This window comes from Corvus moneduloides, chromosome 29, assembly GCF_009650955.1.
Source record: "Corvus moneduloides isolate bCorMon1 chromosome 29, bCorMon1.pri, whole genome shotgun sequence".
In the NCBI taxonomy this organism is placed as follows: domain Eukaryota; kingdom Metazoa; phylum Chordata; class Aves; order Passeriformes; family Corvidae; genus Corvus; species Corvus moneduloides.
Window position 1 is genome coordinate 2,857,754 of NC_045504.1, and position 24,016 is coordinate 2,881,769.

General features: G+C 53.9%; 2 protein-coding genes across 3 annotated transcripts in view; one reads left to right on the plus strand and one right to left on the minus strand.

The window, feature by feature from the left end:
- Positions 1-2,881, minus strand: part of VPS72 (vacuolar protein sorting 72 homolog) — a 3,842-nt gene extending 961 nt beyond the window's left edge. Inside the window, exons 1-6 of the mRNA XM_032093397.1 lie at positions 2,740-2,881; positions 1,986-2,138; positions 1,775-1,886; positions 1,238-1,417; positions 882-1,023; positions 5-265 (exon numbers count right to left, since the gene is read on the minus strand). Of these exons, the coding sequence (XP_031949288.1) occupies positions 5-265; positions 882-1,023; positions 1,238-1,417; positions 1,775-1,886; positions 1,986-2,138; positions 2,740-2,856 (965 nt within the window). The 5' untranslated portion in view covers positions 2,857-2,881. The remainder of the gene's footprint in view (positions 1-4; positions 266-881; positions 1,024-1,237; positions 1,418-1,774; positions 1,887-1,985; positions 2,139-2,739) is intronic.
- A 25-nt stretch (positions 2,882-2,906) lies between these two features.
- Positions 2,907-23,952, plus strand: PIP5K1A (phosphatidylinositol-4-phosphate 5-kinase type 1 alpha). Of its 2 annotated transcripts, none has more exons than XM_032093541.1 (14): positions 2,907-2,986; positions 7,454-7,488; positions 8,259-8,348; positions 9,356-9,486; positions 9,959-10,076; positions 10,914-11,066; positions 11,672-11,971; positions 14,540-14,742; positions 16,922-17,005; positions 18,299-18,347; positions 19,258-19,342; positions 20,136-20,273; positions 22,622-22,754; positions 23,837-23,952. In XM_032093541.1, exons 1-14 carry the CDS (start codon positions 2,926-2,928, stop codon positions 23,943-23,945), a joined length of 1,689 nt encoding a protein of 562 aa, XP_031949432.1. In that variant the 5' UTR covers positions 2,907-2,925; the 3' UTR covers positions 23,946-23,952. The 2 variants fall into 2 exon arrangements, with proteins under 2 accessions (XP_031949432.1, XP_031949433.1); XM_032093542.1 differs by lacking the exon at positions 2,907-2,986 and adding an exon at positions 3,438-3,474.
- The last annotated feature ends 64 nt before the right edge of the window (positions 23,953-24,016 follow it).

A 24,016-nucleotide genomic window follows, 5' to 3' on the forward strand; every position in this document is an offset into this window, starting at 1 on the left:
CAGCCCGTGGGCGGTGATGTACTTCCTGTAGGCCTCGCGGATGATGCGGAAGGCGCGGGCGTTGGAGTAGGGGATGTCGGTGATGGGGTCGCGGTACAGGGCCGGCTTGTGGGTGACGGGGCACAGCTCCCGCACCGGCAGCCGCGGGGGCCGGCACTTGGGGAAGCAGCGCTCGAAGGTGGCGTCGTCGCTGAAGGAGATGAAGGTGCGCGAGCACTTCCCGGGGGAGAACGGGGCGGGAGCGGGGCGGGAGTCGGGGTCCAGCCTGGAACGGGCACCAGGATGGGGTGGGAGAAGCTCAGCAGCCCGGGGTTTGGCCCAAAAGCTGCTTTTCCCATGGGATTTGGGGGTGCCAAGGTGGTGCCCAGGACCTGCTTTTCCTGCAGGGTTTGGGGCATCCAAGGTGATGGCTGAAAACGGCTTTCCCAACAGGATTGGAGATCTGGGGACTCCAGAACCTGCTGCTGACACAGGATTTTGGGATTTGGGGGCTCCAAAGTAGTGCCCAGAACCTGGTTTTCCCATGGGATTTGGGGCTCCAAGGTGGTGCCCAGAACCTGCTTTTCCTGCAGGATTTGGGGCCCCAAACATGCTTTTCCCATGGGATTTGGGTGCCCAAAAATTGCTTCTCCAATGGGATTTGGGGGTTCCAGTGTGGTGCCCAAACTCTGCTTTTCCCATGGGATTTGGGGTCTCCGAGCTGCTTTTCCTCCCCAAAGCTGAGACAGAGCCAAGGGAGGCTCCAGGTTGGGATTCAGTGCCCAAATCCACCCCCCAAAACGGGAATTTGGGATTTGGGAGCTCCGAGGCGCTGCCCAACCCCTCTGGAGCAGCTCCAGGGCAGGATCCAGGCTGGGATTTGGGATTGTGGTGCCACTCACCCCTCGACATCCACGGGATCGTCGCGGCCGGGCTCGGGCAGGAGGGGCATGGTCAGGGACCAGTAGCGGATCACGGGGCCCACGATCTTCCTCTTCTTCTGCACCTGCTTCTTCTTGTCCGCTTCCAGCCGCTCGTAGTTCTCTGGGATCGGGAACGGGGTCGGGAATGGCATCGGGAACGGCTCAGCCCCGAACAGGGGTGCCAGGGCTGTTCCTGGGATCCCTGTGCCGTTCCCGGCAGCCCTGTCCCATTCCCAGCCCCGTTCCCGACCCCAGTCCCAGTCCCTGTGCCCTTCTCAGCGCCCCAGCCCCATTCCCGCTATCCTGATCCCACTCCCGATGCCGCTCCCACTCACCCAGGGATCTCAGGTTGATCTCCTCGGTGATCTTGGCCTCCTCCAGCAGCTCCTCCTGGGTCAGGGGCCGCTCGTAGTTGGGGCCTCCCTTTTTCCTCTTGGATTGCACCTGGCGCTCCTGGAGCCGCAGGAACGTCTGCCGGGTGTGCTCCGTCGTGGACTGCCGCATGTGCTTCCGGCCTGCGGGGACACTGGGATCAGCCCCGGGATCTGCTCCCAGCCCGGATCACCCAGAGAGCCCTGGGGCCCCATTCCCAGCTCCTGGAGAAGCAGGAGTTCTCCCGAAGGATCCCGCTCCCAGGGCACGCCTGCCGGGACTGCCGCACACGCTTCCGGCCTGCGGGGACACTGGGATCAGCTGGAATCCCGGGAGTGCTCCCACGGGATCCCACTCCCAGCCCAGAGCACTGGGAGATCCCCAGGACCCCATTTCTGCAGCAGCAGCTCTCCCAAAGGACCCCATTTCCAGCTGGGATCACCAAAACCCCACTCCCAGCCCAATTTCCCCGGACTCCTCCCACCCCACCCCACACTCACTGTCTCCCACATCCTCCTGCAGCTCCAAGGGCACGGATTTCACCTCCCGACTTTTCTGGGATCCTCCCCGCGGCCCCTCGGCCTTCTTGGCCCGGAGGCTCTTGAGCGGCTCCTGAAGGACCGGAACAGAACCGTGAGGATAAAAAAAAACCCCAAACCCGTGGATTTGGCGCCTGTTTTCCCGGGAGAATCCCCGGGGATGGCTCGGTACCCGGTAGGCCTTGGTGAGGACGCGGCGGCGGCGGCGGGGCTCGGCCTCGTCCTGCTCCGAGCCCGGCTCGTCCCCCTCGTCGATGTCGAAGTCCGAGTCCACCTCGTCATCGCTGTCCGAGTGCTCCCCGCGGTACTCGTCATCCCCGGACTCCTGCGGGACATCGGGAATATGAGATCAGCCCCTCCAGAACCCCCCATCATCCCCGGACTCCTGCGGGACATCGGGAATATGAGATCAGCCCCTCCAGAACCCCCCATCATCCCCGGACTCCTGCGGGACATCGGGAATATGAGATCAGCCCCTCCAGAACCCCCCATCATCCCCGGACTCCTGCGGGACATCGGGAATATGAGATCAGCCCCTCCAGAACCCCCCATCATCCCCGGACTCCTGCGGGATACTCCGGAGATCGGGAACACGGCATTGGTAACCCCGAGGGATCTTCACGGGACTCGTCGTGCCCAGACTCCTGCGGGATTCGGGGATGGATCCCCCGGAGATGCCCGGCACCCGTTATCCCGGATTCCCACAGGACACGGGGATGGATCACCTCAGGGGATCCCAGTGATGCCCCCGAGATTTCTCACCCTCGGCTATCCCCACGTCCCTGGACGCGCAACCTCCCACCCCCCCACTCCCCTCACGTTTCCCGCCACTCCCCGTCCCTCCCCCTCAGAGCGCCGGGCGCGCGCCGGGCCCGTTCCCGCCGCGTTTTCCCCCTTTCCCGCCGGTCCCTCCCGGTGCCGCTCGCCTCGTTGAAGCCGCCGTAGGTGGTCTGGTAGAACTCGTCCTCCTCCTCGGCCTGGAGCAGCCCCGAGAGGCGATTCCCGGCCGTTCTCCGCGGGGCGCGGCCCTCGGCCAGGCTCATCTCGGCGCTCGGCTGAGCCGCCTGCCGGGACCGCCCAGCGGGGAGAGAGCGCAGAGCGCAGAGCGATCGATGGGGAGTGAGGACGTGCGGGGTGACGTCATCGGGCGAGACTGTGACGTCATGGGACGGGGTATGCGTACTCTGTAACGTCATGGGGTGTCCGGGGTTGTGTGTGCGCTCTGTGATGTCACGGGGTGGGTTGTGATGCATTTGGGGGGGGGGGGTACGGCTGTGTGGCGTCATACGATAGAGGCATAAATGTGTGGGTCGTAGCAGTGTGACGCCACAGGACGGGGACACGTGTGCTCTCATGACGTCACGGGGTGGGGTGTAGCCCGTTAGGGTGTGTCTCGGTGACGTCATGAGCGGGGGTGTGAGGCGTTTAATGTGAATTTAACGAGTGGGCGTGGCCCGAGTGGGCGGGGCCTGAGTGGGCGTGGCCCGAGTGGGCGTGCCCCGAGGGGCGTGGCCTGAGTGGGCGTGGCCTGAGTGGGCGGGGCCGGGCGGGGGCGGGCTGAGGGGGCGGGGGGCGCAGCTCACGCTCCAAGATGGCGGCGGCGGCGGCGGCGGCGGGGCCCGAGTCCGGCGGCAGCAGCGGCAGCAGCGGCGGCCTCGGCGGTACCGGCCGGGAACGGGGCCGGGCGTGGGGCTGAGGGGCTCTGAGGGGGGCTCCGAGGGGGGCGCGGCTGGAGGGGTGGGGAGGGAAGGGGGTGGGGGGTGGCTGAGGGCGTGAGGGGGTGAGGGGGGGCGTGAGGGTGAGGGGGCTCTGAGGGCGGGAGGGGACGGGGGGAATGGGGGGATTTGGGGGATCTGAGGGGGCTCTGAGGGCGGGAGGGGACGGGGGGAATGGGGGGATTTGGGGGGTCTGAGGGGGCTCTGAGGGCGGGAGGGGACGGGGGGAATGGGGGGATTTGGGGGGTCTGAGGGGGCTCTGAGGGCGGGAGGGGACGGGGGGAATGGGGGGATTTGGGGGGTTATGAGGGGTCTGGGGGCGGGAGGGGAATGGGGGGATTTGGGGGGTCTGAGGGGGCTCTGAGGGCGGGAGGGGACGGGGGGAATGGGGGGATTTGGGGGGTCTGAGGGGGCTCTGCGGGCGGGAGGAGATGAGGGGAGTGGGGGGGATTTTGGGGGGGTTATGAGGGGTCTGGGGGCGGGAGGGGAGTGGGGGGATTTTGGGGGCTTATGAGGGGTCTGGGGGCGGGAGGGGAATGGGGGGATTTGGGGGGTCTGAGGGGGCTCTGCGGGCGGGAGGAGATGAGGGGAGTGGGGGGGATTTTGGGGGGTTATGAGGGGTCTGGGGGCGGGAGGGGAGTGGGGGGGATTTTGGGGGGTTATGAGGGGTCTGGGGGTGTGAGGAGCTGAGGGCGATGAGGGATTTTGGGGGGTTATGAGGGGTCTGGGGGTGTGAGGAGCTGAGGGCGATGGGGGATTTTGGGGGGTTATGAGGGGTCTGGGGGCGGGAGGGGGATCTGGGGGTCTCAGGCCTCTGGGGTGGGGGGGTTTTGGAGGGTGTAGGACTGGGCTGAGGGGTTTTTAGGGGGTCTTTGGCGTTTTTTTGTGGGTGTAGAATTCTGGGGCTGAGAGGGCTTTTTTGGGAGGTCTTTGGGGCCTTTTGGGGGGGTGTAGGGCTGTGGGGCTTATGAGGAGTTTTTTGGGGTCTTCAGGGTTTTTTGGGGGGGGTCTGGGGGGGCAGAACTGTGGGGCTGAGGGGGATTTTTTGGGGTGTTTATAGGGGTTTTTTTGGGGGGGTGCGTGTGGGAATCTCCTGGGGGGGGGGATCTGGATCTCCCTTGTGGGGGGGGGGGGGGGGTGGTGGGGGGTGCCATGGGTGGGTCTGGACCCGACTTTTCTATGGAAAAAATCGAATTCCAAGCTGCCCTTTCCCTGTGGAAAACCTGGGAATGCACAGAGGGGGATTTGGGAGGGCTCGAAATTCCTCCCCCCCCCCCCAAAAAAAAAAAAAAAGTGGGATCGGGGTGGGGAGGGAGAAGTTTTTTGGTGCCAGGGAAATTCGATTCCCGTTCCCGTCCGGTGACTCAGGGGTGGGAGCGGCTCCCGGCTCCCAGAGCGGGATCCCGAAATCCCCCGAATCCCTTCCCGAGCCCGGGAATCCTGTGGGAACACCGACGTGAGCACGGGATTTGTTTGGATAAGCGGCGATGGCAGCCAGGGAAAGGGCTGGAAGTGCAGCCGGCGCTCTGGAAACCGGGAATTCGCGGGCTCGGAGGCTTTGTTTAGGGATAAAACAGGGAATTTTTGGCCTTTAAACCTGGGATTTTTCCTTTTCCCGGTTTTTCCTGGACTTGGCAGAATCCTGGGAGAGTCCAGCCCCTTACCCTGCTTTTCCTACAAGCTCCAGATCGCTTTTTCCACCTTAAATTTGGGCTGTGACTCGCTCAGATCCATGAAAATTCCATATGGGAAGGAGTGGGGGTGGTCCCTGCTCCCCTGGAAGGATTTAGGGCCTGATCCCTGATTTTCTGCCTCTTTATCCCTGGGGTGTTTTGGGAATTTGGAGCCAGAAACCCCTGGAGAGCAGCGTGGGGGCTTGGGATAAATTCAACTTTCCCCTTTTTCTGGGACTCTTTCCTATTTTTCTGGGATTTTTCCCTTGTTCTTTGGGGTTTTTTCCTGCTTTTCTGGGATTTTTCCTGTTTTTCCCATTTGGGATTTGGAGCTTCTCCCGAGGAAGAACCAGATGGGATTTGAGGGAAAATCTCCCAACTCCACAAATAAAATCCCTTTTTCCTTCCTGCTGCAATAATTCCCATTACTTCTGGGAATAACAAGGGTGATCCTGGAATAGGTGCTGGAAAAGTTGGGAATCCTGGTTTATTTTTGGGATAAAAAAAGGTTTTATTTGGATTTAAGGGTTTGTTTTGCTCCTGGATAATCCTGGAATTACCCCAAGCCCTTCCCTGGGGATTTTTGGGACACCCTGTGTTGTTTTCCCGAGGTTTCCCACCCTAAATCCAGGGAATTTGGGTGGGTTTGGAGCCTTTCCCTGTTTTCCATAGGGGTTTTCCTCATTTTCCTGCTTCCCTCATGCCCAAAATTCCGGGATTTGAATTGGGAATGCCGAGGCTGAGGGAGTTCCTCCCAAAATCCCTCAAAAAAACCCAGGAGCTGGGAGCAAAATCCTGAATTTTGAGCCTTAAAAAGAGGTGGGAACAGCCAGGAATGTTTTCCCAAATTCCTGGAAACCGGGACAATCCCTGATCCCAATTTATCCAACAGCATCTGAGAGGCTCAAAATAGTTCTGTCAAGTGACTCCAAACCCGGATTTGGGATACAATTCTGGTTTTTTTCCCTGGGAATGGCTGTGGGTTTTCCCACGGAAAAAATCCCTTCCCACGAAAAGACCCCAAAATTCCTTTGGATTTTTTTTTTGTTTTGGCCTGGAGTTGAAAAATTCAGATAGAAAAAAAACAAAACCGGGAGCAAATCCATGGAAAATTCTCTGGGAACCAGGGAAAACCGCAGGAGGTTGGGGATTTTTCAACCACCCCCAAACCCCATTTCCTGAATTTTCCCTGGAATTCCCTTTGGGAAGTGGAATCTGCTCCTCCCTCCCCCTTCTCCGCTGGCCTTTGTCCACTCAGGGTTGGAATTCTCCCTCTGCCATCCCTAAAAATCCTTTTTTTTTTGGGATTAATCCCGGTGTTCTCCTCCCTGAGCTGCTTTTCCTGGGATTTGGGCTCCGTCCCAAGGCGTTAGGCTGAATCCTTGCCCTTTTTTCCAGCAGTAATTAAACATTCCCTGAATCCCTGCGGATTCCCAGCGCTCCCGGGAACCGACCTGACCCAAATCTGCCCTTTTTTTGGGAAAGAATTGTTGCTATTCCCACAAAGCCGATCCCGATTTTCCTGCTCCATTGGAGCCATCCCAGCTGGAAAAGGGGCTGGGGACCCCCTTTTTTTTTCTGGGAATCGAGGCTGGAAAAGGGATTTTTGGGGGATTTTTGGGGGGATTTGTATTCCCCGACTGCCATAAAAATGGAATTTTAAATCCATTTCCATGGAAAAATGGGCGGATTTGGGTTCCTGGAGCTGCTGGGAGCAGGGAGGGGCTGGAATTTTAAATTCTGGAAGTGTTTGGGTGGAAAATCGGGCTGTAAGATCCAGGAATTTCGGGTCCAGACTGAGATTAATTCCCAAATAATCCCTGTTACACCTCCAGGAGATGCTCCTGGAGCCTTTCCCAGTTTTCCCAGGGCTTCCAGGGGTTGGAATTGCCACCAAAAATCCCAGGAAGCGCTGCCGGATGCTCCGGGATTTGTGGGATATTTGTGAATTTTTGGGATATTCCCGTTCTTAAGGTGTTCAGGCAGCAAAAATTTGGGATATTTGGGATGCTCTGGAGAGGGAGCTCGAATTAAATCCATGGAATTTAGGGATGGAAAATCCAGCGGGGATAGGGCTGGAGCTGCCTCTGGATCCCTTAGATCCGGGTTTTTAGAGGATTCCTGGGACTTGGAATTCCTGGAACCCTCCTGGGCTGGGAAAGGGCTGCGGCAGAGCTTTTCCAGGATCTTTTTTTGGAATTTTTTTGGGGGATTGATGCTCTCTGAGTGTGGATTTTCCTTTCTCTTGGCAGGATCCAACACCTTCAAAAAATCCCTGACTCCCGAGGTGAGTTCCAGGCTGGGAAAATCCCCAATTCCAGCTTTTCCTGCTCCTTTTCCAAGCTGTAGTTGTTCCTTGGCTGGGAAAATCCCGAATTCCAGCTTTTTTTCCTCCTTTTCCAGCTTTTCCTGCTCCTTTTCCAGGGTTTTCTGCTCCTTTTCCAAACCTGAGTCGTTCCCTGGCTGGGAAAATCCCAAATTCCAGCTTTTCCTGCTCCTTTTCCAAGCTGTAGTTGTTCCTTGGCTGGGAAAATCCCGAATTCCAGCTTTTTCTCCTCCTTTTCCAGTTTTTTCTCCTCCTTTTCCAGAGTTTTGTGGTCCTTTTCCAAACCTGAGTTGTTCCCTGGCTGGGAAAATCCCAAATTCCAGCTTTTCCTGCTCCTTTTCCAGCTTTTCCTGCTCCTTTTCCAGCTTTTCCTGCTCCTTTTCCAAGCCTGCCTTGACCCTGAGCAGCTTCCCCTGTGGGAATTCCGGGAATTTGCCTTTCCCAAGGGAATTCCTGCTCCAAACCCCAAATTTATTCTGGAAAACTCCATTTAACAACTCCTGGATGAATCCATGGATTCCTGGGCCGGGAACCACCGGATTGGGATTTGCAACCTTCCCAAAATTCCTCCTGAAACCTTGGAATTACTGTGGGGAAAATCCCAGCCCAGCTTTCCGTGGATTCCGGGGAAAAACCCCAAACTTTTCCAGGTGCTTTTGGGTGGGAAAAATCCTCGGAAAAATTGAATTTCCCCTTTTTTTTTTGCTCTTCCCGTTTTCCCTTTTCCCAAGATGCCGGGAGGTTCTGGCCAGCCTGGATCCCAAACCATCCGGAAAGGCCACAGAGGAGTGGATTCCACCGGGGAAACCACCTACAAAAAGGTAAATTCCCGCTTTTCCACCCCTTTTCCCAAGGAATTCTACCTGGGATCGCTGTGGGAAGGGGGGGGGATTCCATGGAAATGAAGGGAAAGGGGAATCTTTCGGGGCTTTTCGGCTGCTTTTCCAGAGCCTTTGGGAAGAGGATTTTTAAGCCCCGAGTTCTCAGGTTTCTTGGGAACTTCCCAAGGGCACAGAAATTCCTGTGAATCCCATGGAATGGCTGGAGTTTGCTGGGCAAAGAGGGAATTACTTGGGAATTCGTAAATGGGGGGTTTTTTGGGGGTTCTTCCCATTGAATTCCATCCATTCCTATTGAATTCCCATTCTCACTGAATTCCCATTTCCATTCCTGCTGCATTCCCATTCCCACTGAATTCCTGCCATTCCCACTGAACTCCATCCATTCCCATTCCTGCTTTCCTGTGTAATTCCCACTGAATTCCCATTGAATTCCCGTTCCCATTCCCACTGAATTCCCAATGAATCCCTCCCATTCCCATTGAAATCCCATCGAATTCCCATTCCCATTGAACTCCTCCCGTTCCCTTTGAATCGCTCCCATTCCCACTGAACTCCAGCCCTTCCCACTCCCATTTCCCACTGTAATTCCCATTCCCAGCCCTTCCCACTCCCATTTCCCGCTGTAATTCCCATTCCCAGCCCTTCCCATTCCCATTTCCCGCTGTAATTCCCATTCCCAGCCCTTCCCGCTCCCATTTCCCGCTGTAATTCCCATTCCCAGCCCTTCCCATTCCCATTTCCCGCTGTAATTCCCATTCCCAGCCCTTCCCACTCCCGTTTCCCGCTGTAATTCCCATTCCCAGCCCTTCCCACTCCCGTTTCCGGGTGTGATTCCCATTCCCAGCCCTTCCCACTCCCATTTCCCGCTGTAATTCCCATTCCCACTCCTGTTTCCCGCTGTAATTCCCATTCCCACTCCCGTTTCCCGCTGTAATTCCCATTCCCACTCCCGTTTCCGGGTGTGATTCCCGTTCCTGCCGTTCCAGACGACCTCCTCGGCGCTGAAGGGCGCGATCCAGCTTGGGATCACGCACACCGTGGGCAGCCTGAGCACCAAGCCCGAGCGGGACGTGCTCATGCAGGACTTCTACGTGGTGGAGAGCATCTTCTTCCCGAGGTTTGCCATTCCCTTTTTTCCTCACCTTTTTTCCCCTTTTTTGCCTTTTTTCCCCCCTTTCTTCCCTGCTTTTTTCCCTTTTTTCCCCCCTTCCCTTTTTTCCCCCCTTCCCTTTTTTCCCCCCTTCCCTTTTTTCCCCCCTTCCCTTTTTTCCCCCCTTCCCTTTTTTCCCCCCTTCCCTTTTTTCCCCCCGCTTTTTCCCTTTGCCCCCTTTTTCCCTTTGCCCTTTCCTCCCCATCCCCTCCCCTTCCTTTTCCCCCATTCCCTCCTCCCCATGGGGCTTCTCCAGGTTGGATCCCTCTGGAAAACCCCAATCCCGCTCCTCTGTGCCCCACAGTGAGGGCAGCAGCCTGATCCCCCCAGCCTCTCCCCTTCCCCTCCTCTCCCTGGGGCTGGAATCACCCACCCAGGGCCGCTTTGGGGCCGCGTTCCCTATGGAAAACCCCAATCCCGCTCCTCTGTGTCCCCGCAGCGAGGGCAGCAACCTGACCCCCGCCCACCACTACAACGATTTCCGCTTCAAGACCTACGCGCCCGTGGCTTTCCGCTACTTCCGGGAGCTCTTCGGGATCCGCCCGGACGATTACCTGGTGAGTGGGAGCGCCAGCCTTCCCCGGCCTTCCTTCCTTCCCCGGCCTTCCTTCCTTCCTTCCTTCCCCGGCCTTCCTTCCTTCCTTCCCCGGCCTTCCTTCCTTCCCCGGCCTTCCTTCCTTCCTTCCCCGGCCTTCCTTCCTTCCTTCCCCGGCGTTCCTTCCTTCCTTCCCCGGCCTTCCTTCCTTCCTTCCCCGGCCTTCCTTCCTTCCGTCCCCGGCCTTCCTTCCTTCCTTCCCCGGCCTTCCTTCCTTCCTTCCCCGGCCTTCCTTCCTTCCTTCCCCGGCCTTCCTTCCTTCCGTCCCCGGCGTTCCTTCCTTCCTTCCCCGGCCTTCCTTCCTTCCGTCCCCGGCCTTCCTTCCTTCCGTCCCCGGCCTTCCTTCCTTCCTTCCCCGGCGTTCCTTCCTTCCTTCCCTGGCCTTCCTTCCTTCCGTCCCCGGCGTTCCTTCCCTTTGCCCTTCGCCCGTCCCTTTCCCTCCTTCCTTTCCCTCCTTCCTTTCCCTCCTTCCTTTCCCTCCTTCCTTTCCCTCCTTCCTTTCCCTCCTTCCCCCCCTTTTTTTTTCCCCCCTCTCCCCCCCCCTTTTCTCCTGTTTTTTTCCCATTTTTTCCCCATTTCCTTTCTCTCTTCCCTTTTCCCTCCCTTTCCCACATTTCAGGATGCCTCTTCCCACTTTTCCTTCCCATTTTTCACCTTTCCCATGAATATTTCTCCTCATGGTTCCACCCCACAAAATCCCGCTGCCCTCCCCCGCTCCCGCCGTTTTCCCCGCTAATTCTTAATGCGAACCAACATTCCCGATGAAATTCCAGCTGCTCTTCCCACTTTTCCCCCTCAGTATTCCCTGTGCAACGACCCCCTGATCGAGCTCTCCAACTCCGGCGCCAGCGGTTCCCTGTTCTACGTCTCCAGCGACGACGAGTTCATCATCAAAACCGTGCAGCACAAGGAGGCCGAGTTCCTGCAGAAGCTGCTGCCCGGCTATTACATGGTGAGCCCGGGATTCCGGGAATCCCCAGCCTTGGGAAGCGCCTGGAATGGGGGAAGGATGAAAAAGCCCCGTGCGAATCCCCGAAAATCTGTGGAGTCATCGGGATCGGGGCCAGGGCAGCTCCCCCTGTGCCAGGGGGATCCAGCTGGGCCCTCCCAGGGATGGGGAATCCGTGGAATGACCTGGGCCAGGGAAGGATTTATCCCTGAAATCCAATCTGAGCCAGCTCATGGAATCCTGGAATCCCTTCCCTGTGCCCTTTCCCCCGAGTTCGCCCCATTCCCAATCCCAAACAATTGGATGGATTTTCGTGGTATTCCCATGTTTTATCCCTGATTTTGACCCATTCCTAACCCCATTTCCACATAAAAGCCCCCCAGTCCAAAACAACCAGCGGGATTTTGATGCTATTCCTGCCTTTTATCCCAGATTTTGACCCATTCCCGACCCCAAAACCCCAAAACCCAGAGAGATTTTGACGTCATTCCCATGTTTCATCCCTGATTTTCACCCATCCCCACCCCAAAACTCCATAAAAAAACCCATAGAAAACCCCCAAACCCACAGGAATCCTAACCCTATTCCCACATTTTCCCCCGCTGCAGAACCTGAACCAAAACCCCCGGACCCTCCTTCCCAAATTTTACGGGCTGTACTGCGTCCAGGCCGGGGGCAAGAACATCCGGATCGTGGTGATGAACAACCTCCTGCCCCGCTCCGTGCGGATGCACCTCAAGTACGACCTCAAGGGCTCCACCTACAAACGCCGGGCGTCCCAAAAGGAGCGGGAAAAGGTTTTCCCCACCTTCAAGGACTTGGATTTCATGCAGGATATTCCCGACGGCCTTTTCCTGGACTCGGATATGTACAACGCTCTCTGTAAGACGCTGCAGAGGGATTGTTTGGTGAGTTTTTCCCCGGGGGTTTTTTTTTGTGGGAAAATTTGGGGGTGTTGTGCCATTTTTCCTGATTTTTTCGTGGTTTTTTTGTGGGAAAAGTGGGGGTGTTCCACTCTTTTTCCTGATTTTTTTGTGTTTTTTGTGGGAAAAGTGGGGGTGTTCCACTCTTTTTCCTGATTTTTTGTGGGAAAAGTGGGGGTGTTCCACTCTTCTTCCTGATTTTTTCGTGTTTTTTTGTGGGAAAAGTGGGGGTGTTCCACTCTTTTTCCTGATTTTTTTGGTTTTTTTGTGGGAAAAGTGGGGGTGTTCCACTCTTCTTCCCGATTTTTGTAGGTTTTTTTGTGGGGAAAAGTGGGGGCATTCCACTCTTTTTCCTGATTTTTTTGGTTTTTTTGTGGGAAAAGTGTGGGTGTTCCACTCTTTTTCCTGATTTTGTGGTTTTTTTGTGGAAAAATTGTTGGTGTTTCGCCCTTTTTCCTGATTTTTGGGGTTTTTTTGTGGAAAAGTGGGGGTGTTCCACTCTCTTTTCTGATTTTTTTCGTGGTTTTTTTGTGGAAAATTGGGGGTGTTCCACTCTTTTTCCTGATTTTTTTGGTTTTTTTATGGAAAAGTGGGGGTGTTCCACTCTTCTTCCTGATTTTTTTTGTGTTTTTTGTGGGAAAAGTGGGGGTGTTCCACTCTTCTTCCCGATTTTTGTAGGTTTTTTTGTGGGGAAAAGTGGGGGCATTCCACTCTTTTTCCTGATTTTTTTGGTTTTTTTTGTGGGAAAAGTGTGGGTGTTCCACTCTTTTTCCTGATTTTGTGGTTTTTTTGTGGAAAAATTGTTGGTGTTTCGCCCTTTTTCCTGATTTTTGGGGTTTTTTTGTGGAAAAGTGGGGGTGTTCCACTCTCTTTCCTGATTTTTTTCAGGTTTTTTTTGTGGAAAATTGGGGGTGTTCCACTCTTTTTCCTGATTTTTTTGGTTTTTTTATGGAAAAGTGGGGGTGTTCCACTCTTCTTCCTGATTTTTTTCGTGTTTTTTGTGGGAAAAGTGGGGGTGTTCCACTCTTTTTCCTGATTTTTTTCAGGTTTTTTTGTAGGAAAAGGTGGGGGCATTCTACTCTTTTTCCTGATTTTGGGGGGTTTTTTTGTGGAAAAAGTGGGGGTGTTCCACTCTTTTTCCTGATTTTTTTGTGTTTCTTGTGGGAAAATTGTTGGTGTTTTGCCCTTTTTCCTGATTTTTGGGGTTTTTTTTGTGGAAAAGTGGGGGCGTTCCACTCTTCTTCCTGATTTTTTAGGGGTTTTTTTTATGGAAAAGTGGGGGTGTTCCACTCTTCTTCCTGATTTTTTTGTGTTTTTTGTGGGAAAAGTGGGGGTGTTCCACTCTTCTTCCTGATTTTTTTGTGTTTTTTGTGGGAAAAGTGGGGGTGTTCCACTCTCTTTCCTGATTTTTTTCAGGTTTTTTTGTAGGAAAAGTGGGGGTGTTCCAGTCTTTTTCCTGGTTTTTTTTGGATTTTTTTGTGGAAGAAGTGAGGGTGTTCCACTCTTTTTCCTGATTTTTGTAGGTTTTTTGCGGGAAAAGTGGGGGTGTTTCAGCCTTTTTCCTGATTTTTTTTAGGGTTTTTCTTGTGGGAAAAGTGGGGGTGTTCCACTCTTCTTCCCAATTTTCTTGTGGGAAAAGTGGGGGTGTTCCACTCTTCTTCCCAATTTTTTTGTGGGAAAAGTGGGGGTGTTCCACTCTTCTTCCCGATTTTTGTAGGTTTTTTTGTGGGAAAAGTGGGGGTGTTCCACTCTTTTTCCTGATGTTTTCAGATTTTTTCTGGAAGAACTGGGGGTATTCTGCCCTTTTTCTTGACTTTTTTTCAGGGTTTTCCTGGGAAAAATTGTTGGTGTTCTGCCCTTTTTCCTTTTTTTTCATGGACAAATGGTGGATGTTCCAGTCTTTTTCCTGATTCTTTTAGGGGTTTTTTTGTGAGAAAATGGTGGGTGTTCCGCCCTTTTTCTGGATTTTTTTGTGGAAAAATTGTAGGTGTTCTGCCCTTTTTCTTGGCTTTTTGTGAAAAAATACTGAAGGTTCTGCCCCTTTTCCTGATTCTTGGGGTTTTTTTGTGGAAAAACGGTGGGTGTTTGACCCTTGGGAGTGGTTGAGTTGGAAAACTTGGGAATTTTGAGGTGTTTTGGGTGAGGACAGGAGCTGGATCCCAGGTTTTTTCAGTATTTTTAGGATTAAGCCCCCAGAGGTGGAGGAAGGATCCTCTCAACTCTGGAGCAGAGCAAAATCCAGGGAATTCTGGGCTGAATCCAGCTCAGATTGGGTCAGAATTGGTCAAAATCCTCTCCGTGGGTTTAAAACCGTGTCACGTTCCATGGAAAACGCTGCAGAGGGATTGTGCGGTGACTTTCCCCCGGCCTTTTGGGGGGATTCTTGTGGAAAAACGCTTCCTTGGCAGCCGTGGAGTTGGAAAAGCTGGGAATTCCGGGGCGCTCCGTGCCAAAAGCAGGAGGCACATCCCCATTTCCTGAGCGTTTCCAGCAGCTCCCCTGTGCAAACCCGCCCTCCCCGCTGCCGAATTCCCACCTCTGTGCCCGTCCCAGGTTCTCCAGAGCTTCAAGATCATGGATTACAGCCTGCTGGTGGCCATCCACAACCTGGACCAGGCGCAGCGGGAGCGCGCGGCCGGCAACGGCGGCTGGGACGGCCGGGGGCGGCCGGCGGCGCAGAGAGCGCTCTACTCCACGGCCATGGAGTCCATCCAGGGAGAGGCCCGCCGCGGCGGCACCATCGAGACCGACGACCAGTGAGATGCTGGGGCTGGCTGGGAGGCACTGGGAGGCACTGGGGTTGAGGATTTCTGAGTTTGGGAACTCTACAGCCGTGGAATCCATTGAGACTGATGCCCAGTGAGATGCTGGGGCTTACTGGGAGGCACTGGGAGGCACTGGGGTTGAGGATTTCTGGGTTTGGGAACTCCACAGCCATGGAATCCATTGAGACTGCTGACCAGTGAGTCACTGGGAGTCACTGGGAGTCACTGGGGTTGAGGATTTCTGGGATTGGGATCAGGATTTGGGAGCTCCACAGCCGTGGAATCCATCGAGACTGATGACCAGTGAGATCCTGGGCCTTACTGGGAGTCACTGGGAGTCACTGGGGTTGAGGATTTCTGGGATTGGGATCAGGATTTGGGAGCTCCACAGCCGTGGAATCCGTCGAGACTGATGACCAGTGACATCCTGGGCCTTACTGGGAGTCACTGGGAGTCACTGGGGTTGAGGATTTCTGGGATTGGGATCAGGATTTGGGAGCTCTACAGCCGTGGAATCCGTCGAGACTGATGACCAGTGAGATCCTGGGCCTTACTGGGAGTCACTGGGAGTCACTGGGGTTGAGGATTTCTGGGATTGGGATCAGGATTTGGGAGCTCCACAGCCGTGGAATCCATCGAGACTGATGACCAGTGAGTCACTGGGAGTCACTGGGAGTCACTGGGAGTCACTGGGGTTGAGGATTTCTGGGATTGGGGTCGGGGTTTGGGAACTCCACAGCCGTGGAATCCATCGAGACCGACGACCAGTGAGATCCTGGGGCTTACTGGGAGTCACTGGGGTTGGGGATTTCTGGGATTGGGAGCTCCACAGCCGTGGAATCCATCGACACCACTGACCAGTGAGATGCTGGGGTTTACTGGGATTCCTGGGAAGCTGGAAGGGCTTTGCCGGCCCTGGGAAGGGTCCTGGTGTTCATCCCGATTTTTATTAAGGTTCCTTTCCATCCCAAACCTTTCCAGGATTCCCTGGGCGGGGTCAGGTGGGGTTTTAGGGGGAAATGCAGGGCCCTGGCCAGGCTGTTCCATGGATTCCCCGGAGCCCCCCGGGATGCTGGGAGCTGCTCCCTGCCCTGGATGGGATCCTGTGGATCCTTTCCCTGATCCCATTCCCTGATCCCATTCCCTGATCCCATTCCCTGCCCCCATTCCCTGATCCCATTCCCTGATCCCATTCCCGATCCCATTCCCTGATCCCATTCCCTGCCCCCATTCCCTGCCCCCATTCCTGATCCCATTCCCTGCCCCCATTCCCTGCCCCCATTCCCTGCCCCCATTCCTGATCCCATTCCCTGATCCCATTCCCTGATCCCATTCCCTGATCCCATTCCCTGCCCCCATTCCCTGCCCCCATTCCCTGCCCCCATTCCCTGATCCCATTCCCTGATCCCATTCCCTGTCCCCATTCCCTGCCCCCATTCCTGATCCCATTCCCGATCCCATTCCCGATCCCATTCCCGATCCCATTCCCTGCCCCCATTCCCTGCCCCCATTCCTGATCCCATTCCCTGCCCCCATTCCCTGCCCCCATTCCCTGCCCCCATTCCTGATCCCATTCCTGATCCCATTCCCTGATCCCATTCCCTGATCCCATTCCCTGATCCCATTCCCTGTCCCCATTCCCTGTCCCCATTCCCTGCCCCCATTCCCTGCCCCCATTCCCTGATCCCATTCCCTGCCCCCATTCCCGATCCCATTCCCTGATCCCATTCCCTGATCCCATTCCCTGCCCCCATTCCCTGCCCCCATTCCCTGATCCCATTCCTGATCCCATTCCCTGATCCCATTCCCTGTCCCCATTCCCTGATCCCATTCCCTGCCCCCATTCCTGATCCCATTCCCGATCCCATTCCCGATCCCATTCCCGATCCCATTCCCTGCCCCCATTCCCTGCCCCCATTCCCTGCCCCCATTCCCTGATCCCATTCCCTGCCCCCATTCCCGATCCCATTCCCTGATCCCATTCCCTGATCCCATTCCCTGCCCCCATTCCCTGCCCCCATTCCCTGATCCCATTCCCTGCCCCCATTCCTGATCCCATTCCCGATCCCATTCCCGATCCCATTCCCGATCCCATTCCTGATCCCATTCCCTGCCCCCATTCCCTGCCCCCATTCCTGATCCCATTCCCGATCCCATTCCCTTTTCCCAGGATGGGCGGGATTCCCGCCAGGAATTCCCGCGGGGAGCGGCTGCTGCTCTACATCGGCATCATCGACGTCCTGCAGTCCTACAGGTCATTAATTGCTTATTAATTAACCCGTTCCTTCCCGGATCCCTCCTTTCCTGAGCCTTTGGATCCCCCCTGCATCCGGAATTTCCACCATTGGCTTCTCCCGGGGGTTTTTTTTGGGATTGACTCCCAAAAATCCACCTAAGAAACCTTTTCTTCTTCTTTTATTGATAATTTTTGTATTCCTTTCATTGTTTATTTCAAAAGTTATTTGATTGAATTATTTTATTTCATTAATTATTTTGATTGAATTATTTTATTTCATTAATTATTTTGATTAATTATTTTATTTGATTAATTGTTTTCTTTCATTAATTAATTAAATTCATTATTTTATTTATTTTAGTATCTTATTTATCCAGTTCTTTTATTTATGGAATTGTTTGCTGATTTCTTTTATTAATTGCTGTTGTATTTTTTAACTCTTTCATTTACTTGTTTATTTTTTAATTTCATTTCTTTCATTATATTCATTTGATTCATTTGATTCATTTATTTCTCCCTTTACTTTATTTCATTAGTTCATTTATTTAATTCTTTCTTTCTTTATATAATTATTTACTTAATTTCTTTATTTCATTATTATTGCATCAGTATCGTTGTTATTCATCATTATTTCCCATTTTTTCATTGTTTTATTTCATTAATTTCATTTATTTTGTTATTTCATTTATTTCATTCTTTATTTTGTTTATTTCATTCTTTTATTTATTTACTTATTTATTTGATTCTTTTATTTCATTCTTTTGTTTATTTAATTCCTTTTATGCATTTAGTTGTTATTGTGTCGTTTATTTTATTTATTTCATTTATTTCATCCTCTTATTTATTTTATTGTTTTATTTCGTAATTTTATTTATTTTCTTTATTTATTTGATATAAGATTTTATATTTTTTTATTTATTTAATTTAATTTATTTATTTATTTCATCCTTTTATGGATCTAATTTTTTCCTTTAATTATTTAATGAGTTCTTCTAATGACTTCGTTAATTACGCCCTGATTTCATTTCTCTCGTTTCCTCAATTCCCTCATTTCCTGAACACTTCCATGGATTCCACGATTTTCTCCCGATTTTCCGGCATTTTGGGGCTCAACCCCTTGGATTTGCCCGGATTTCCTTCCCATTCCCAGAAAACGTTGGGAATTGAGCACAATTAACCCTTTGGAAGCCTCGAATTGGGAAAAAAAAATCTGGGAAAAACGGGAGAAGGGGGAAAAATCCAAAGCCTGGGAATTGGGTGGGAATTTCCTGGGAATTCCCTGGGAATTCCTCCTGCGCTCCCTCCCCGCAGGTTCGTGAAGAAGCTGGAGCACTCCTGGAAGGCCCTGGTGCACGACGGGGTGAGTGGGAATGGGAATTTCCATGGAAAAATGGCATCTCCTGTGGAAAAAACCGGGATTTCTTCAAGGAAAAAGGGAGTTTTTAAAGGGGAAAAGGGACTTTTTTTAGGGAAAATGCTCTTTCTTAAGGAAAAATTGCCCATTTTTGTGGAAAACTCTCAAGTTTTAAGGTTTTCCCCTGAATTCCTGGGATTTCTCCCCAAATTCCTGGGATTCCTCCCCAAAAACGCTTTTCCCATCGATTTTTCCCCTGGATTCCCAGGATTTCTACCCAAATTCCTGGGATTCCTCCCCAAAAACTGCCATTCCCATCGATTTTCCCCTGAATTCCTGGGAATTCTACCCAAATTCCCGGGATTCCTCCCCAAAAAAACGTTTTTCCCATCAATTTTCCCCTGAATTCCCGGGATTTCTACCCAAATTCCTGGGATTTCTACCCAAATTCCCGGGATTCCTCCCCAAAAAAACGCTTTTCCCATTGTCTTTCCCCTGAATTCCCGGGATTTCTCCCTAAATTCCTGGGATTTCTCCCCAGATTCCTGGGATTCTTCCCCAAAAACTGCCATTCCCATCGATTTTCCCCTGAATTCCCGGGATTTCTCCCCAAATTCCCCGGATTTCTCCCCAAATTCCTGGGATTCCTCCCCAAAAAATGCTTTTCCCATCGATTTTCCCCTCAATTCCCGGGATTTCTCCCCAAATTCCTGGGAATTCTACCCAAATTCCTGGGATTTCTCCCCAGATTCCTGGGATTCCTCCCCAAAAACTGCCATTCCCATCGATTTTCCCCTGAATCCCCGGAGTTTCCACCCAAATTCCCGGGATTCCTCCTCAGACCCCTCTCATTCCCTCCTCCCCGGCCGGCATTCCCGGGATTTTGGGGCTGACTCCCGTTTTTTCCCCGTGCCAGGACACGGTGTCCGTGCACCGGCCCAGCTTCTACGCCGAGCGCTTCCAGCGCTTCATGTGCCACACGGTGTTCCGCAGGATCCCCCGTGAGTGCCCCGCCCTTCCCAAATCCCCTCCCTTATCCCAAATTCCTCCGGCACCCCCCGAGCAATTCCCGCATCTCGGCCCCGCTCCTGATTTTCCCCCTTTTTCCAGCTTTTTCCCTGCTTTTTTCAGCTCGTTTTTGCTTCTTTTTCCGTTAAAAAACAAAAAAAAAAAAGCTGGAAAAGTGGGGGTTTTATGGATTTTTTTTTCCCTCTCTTTTCCCTGTTTTTCCCAGCCCTCTCTTCCTCCTCTTTCCCTAAAAACCCCCTGGAAAAGCTGGAAAAGTGGGGTTTTTATGGATTTTTTTTTTCCCCTCTTTTCCCAGCCCTCTCTTCCTCCTCTTTCCCTAAAAACCCCCTGGAAAAGCTGGAAAAGTGGGGGTTTTATGGATTTTTTTTTTCCTCTCTTTTCCCAGCCCTCTCTTCCTCCTCTTTCCCTAAAAACCCCCTGGAAAAGCTGGAAAAGTGGGGGTTTTATGGATTTTTTTTCCCCCCTCTTTTCCCTGTTTTTCTCAGCCCTCTCTTCCTCCTCTTTCCCTAAAAACCCCCTGGAAAAGCTGGAAAAGTGGGGTTTTTATGGATTTTTTTTTTCCCCTCTTTTCCCAGCCCTCTCTTCCTCCTCTTTCCCTAAAAACCCCCTGGAAAAGCTGGAAAAGTGGGGGGGTTTTTTTCCTGGAAAAGGCTTTTTTTAAGGATTTTCCCCCCCTTTTCCTCCTTCTCCCCCTCTTCCTTCCCTCAGACCCCCCGGAAAATCCCAGAAAATCCCGTTTCTCATGGAATTCTCCCCTTTTCCCAGTGAAACCCTCCCCTTCCAAGAAGAGCCGGAGCGGCCCTGCCGTTCCCAGGAGGAGCTGCCAGGGGGGGATCCCATCCCAAATCCCGGGATCTGGGGACGCCAAAGCCCAGCTGACCACGGAGGCGGACGTGGAGCAAGGTGGGTTCCAGGGAATTTTTATCCCAAAAATTCCCCCTTTTTATCCCCCAAAATCCCCATTTTTATCCCCCAAAATCCCCCATTTTTATCCCAAAAATTCCCCATTTTTATCCCAAAAATCCCCCATTTTTATCCCCCAAAATCCCCCATTTTTATCCCCCAAAATCCCCCATTTTTATCCCCCAAAATTCCCCATTTTTATCCCAAAAATCCCCCATTTTTATCCCCCAAAATCCCCCATTTTTATCCCCCAAAATCCCCCATTTTTATCCCAAAAATTCCCCCTTTTTATCCCCCAAAATCCCCCATTTTTATCCCCCAAAATCCCCATTTTTATCCCCCAAAATCCCCATTTTTATCCCAAAAATTCCCCATTTTCATCCCCGAGCTGCTCCTGGTGTGGGAATGATCCCGATCCTGAACTTCCAGAGGTTCCTGCGTTATTTCCAGGGGCTCCAGCCCTGATCCCGAATCCCTGGGCTGCCCCTGGGGTGTTCCCAGCCCTGATCCCAAATCCCTGGTTTGGTCCTGACCCCATTCCTGATCCCAGTGCTGTTCCCAGGTTTCCAGACCCCGTTCCTGACCCCAGTCCCATTCCTGATCCCAAGTTCCCATTCCCAGGTTCCCATTCCCAGGTTCCCAATCCCATTCCCAGGTTCCGAGGTTCCCGTTCCCAGGTTCCTATTCCCGTTCCCAATCCCATTCCCAATCCCATTCCCAGGTTCCCATTCCAGGGTTCCCAATCCCATTCCCAGACCCCTTTCCTGTTCCCAGGTTCCCATTCCCATTCCCAGGTTCCCATTCCCAGGTTCCCAATCCCATTCCCAGGTTCCCATTCCCAGGTTTCCAGGTTCCCGTTCCCATTCCCAGGTTCCCATTCCCAGGTTCCCAATCCCATTCCCAGGTTCCCATTCCCGTTCCCAGGTTCCCATTCCCAGGTTCCCAATCCCATTCCCAGGTTCCCAGGTTCCCGATCCCATTCCCAGGTTCCCATTCCCATTCCCAGGTTCCCATTCCCAGGTTCCCAAGTTCCCGTTCCCATTCCCAGGTTCCCATTCCCAGGTTCCCAGGTTCCCAATCCCAGGTTCCCAATCCCATTCCCAGGTTCCCATTCCCGTTCCCAGGTTCCCATTCCCAGGTTCCCAGGTTCCCGTTCCCATTCCCAGGTTCCCATTCCCAGGTTCCCAATCCCATTCCCAGGTTCCCATTCCCAGGTTCCCAGGTTCCCATTCCCAGGTTCCCAAGTTCCCGTTCCCATTCCCAGGTTCCCATTCCCAGGTTCCCAGGTTCCCATTCCCAGGTTCCCAATCCCATTCCCAGGTTCCCATTCCCGTTCCCAGGTTCCCATTCCCAGGTTCCCAGGTTCCCAGGTTCCCGTTCCCAGGTTCCCATTCCCAGGTTCCCGTTCCCATTCCCAGGTTCCCAATCCCATTCCCAGGTTCCCATTCCCAGGTTCCCGTTCCCATTCCCAGGTTCCCAATCCCATTCCCAGGTTCCCATTCCCGTTCCCAGGTTCCCATTCCCAGGTTCCCAATCCCATTCCCAGGTTCCCAGGTTCCCGATCCCATTCCCAGGTTCCCATTCCCAGGTTCCCAAGTTCCCGTTCCCATTCCCAGGTTCCCATTCCCAGGTTCCCAATCCCATTCCCAGGTTCCCATTCCCGTTCCCAGGTTCCCATTCCCAGGTTCCCAATCCCATTCCCAGGTTCCCAGGTTCCCGATCCCATTCCCAGGTTCCCGTTCCCAGGTTCCCAAGTTCCCGTTCCCGTTCCCAGGTTCCCGTTCCCAGGTTCCCGTTCCCATTCCCAAGTTCCCGTTCCCAGGTTCCCAGGTTCCCGTTCCCATTCCCAGGTTCCCATTCCCAGGTTCCCATTCCCAGGTTCCCAGGTTCCCATTCCCAGGTTCCCAATCCCATTCCCAGGTTCCCATTCCCGTTCCCAGGTTCCCATTCCCAGGTTCCCAATCCCATTCCCAGGTTCCCAGGTTCCCGATCCCATTCCCAGGTTCCCGTTCCCAGGTTCCCAAGTTCCCGTTCCCGTTCCCAGGTTCCCGTTCCCAGGTTCCCGTTCCCATTCCCAAGTTCCCGTTCCCAGGTTCCCAGGTTCCCGTTCCCATTCCCAGGTTCCCATTCCCAGGTTCCCATTCCCAGGTTCCCAGGTTCCCATTCCCAGGTTCCCAATCCCATTCCCAGGTTCCCATTCCCAGGTTCCCAGGTTCCCAATCCCGTTCCCAGGTTCCCGATCCCGTTCCCAGGTTCCCATTCCCAGGTTCCCAAGTTCCCGTTCCCATTCCCAGGTTCCCATTCCCAGGTTCCCGTTCCCATTCCCAAGTTCCCGTTCCCATTCCCAGGTTCCCGGCCGGACCTGCTCCCGCGGCCGCTCCCCGGCTCCGGGGCCGATGCCGGCAGTGACTCGGTGGCCACGTCCCTGTCCCTGTCCAGCCCCTCCCTCGGCAGCGCCGGCGCCGGATCCCCCCCCAGCAGGTAAAGCTGGGAATGCCGGGAGCCATCCCGGCGGGATGGGGCGGGAGCAGGGGCCTGGGGTCGTTCCCGAGGGTTTTGGGGTCATTCCCGAGGGGTTTTGGGGTCATTCCCGAGGGTTTTTGGGGTCGTTCCCGAGGGGTTTTTGGGGTCGTTCCCGAGGGTTTTGACATCGTTCCCGAGGGTTTTTGGGGTCGTTCCCGAGGGTTTTTGGGGTCGTTCCCGAGGGTTTTTGGGGTCGTTCCCAAGGGGTTTTTGGGATCGTTCCCGAGGGTTTTTGGGGTCGTTCCCGAGGGTTTTGACATCGTTCCCGAGGGTTTTGGGATCATTCCCGAGGGGTTTTTGGGTCATTCCCGAGGGTTTTGACATCGTTCCCGAGGGTTTTTGGGGTCATTCCCGAGGGGTTTTTGGGGTCATTCCCGAGGGGTTTTTGGGGTCATTCCCGAGGGGTTTTTGGGGTCGTTCCCGAGGGTTTTGGGGTCGTTCCCGAGGGTTTTGGGGTCATTCCCGAGGGGTTTTGGGATCATTCCCGAGGGTTTTGACATCGTTCCCGAGGGTTTTTGGAGTCGTTCCCGAGGGTTTTGGGATCATTCCCGAGGGTTTTGACATCGTTCCCGAGGGTTTTTGGGGTCGTTCCCGAGGTTTTTGGGGTCGTTCCCGAGGGTTTTGGGGTCATTCCCGAGGGTTTTGGGGTCATTCCCGAGGGGTTTTGGGATCATTCCCGAGGGTTTTGACATCGTTCCCGAGGGTTTTGACATCGTTCCCGAGGGTTTTTGGGGTCGTTCCCGAGGGTTTTTGGGGTCGTTCCCGAGGGGTTTTTGGGGTTGTTCCCGAGGGGTTTTTGGGGTCGTTCCCGAGGGTTTTGGGGTCATAAACTGCAGGAGAAGGTTTAACTGGGATGGACCCCTCTGGAAAACCTGGAAACTTCTGGGTGGGATTGGAAACGTTGGGAATTCTCCCGACCCGTTCCAGACGTGCTCCAGGAAGGTTTGGTTGGGATAAAACCTCTGGGAAACCTCTGGAAACTTGGGAAAGAGTTGGGAGATGTCCTGATGGACCCCTGGAATTCCCTGCTCCTTCCCAAGCTCCAGGAGGGGATTTAAGCGGAATGAACCCTCTGGAAAAGCGGGAATCCTCCCTGTGGTTGGGATCCCCACCCGGGGCCGCTCCCGGCATTCCCGATTTTCCGGCTGATCCCGGATTCCCGCAGGTCCGTGGGGGTCGAGGTTCACACGGCCGAGGGCTCCAGGCCCGGAGCAGCTCCC

What these genes read in the sequence shown, in the direction of transcription:
- PIP5K1A (XM_032093541.1), top strand. Translation starts at nt 2,926, where the DNA reads ATGGGGAGTGAGGACGTGCGGGGTGACGTCATCGGGCGAGACTGTGAC. An exon ending in CTGTGACGTCATGGGACGGG is followed by an intron (nt 2,987 to 7,453) that starts GTATGCGTACTC and finishes TTCTCTTGGCAG; the next exon opens with GATCCAACACCTTCAAAAAA. An exon ending in GCCGGATCCCCCCCCAGCAG is followed by an intron (nt 22,755 to 23,836) that starts GTAAAGCTGGGA and finishes CTCCTTCCCAAG; the next exon opens with CTCCAGGAGGGGATTTAAGC.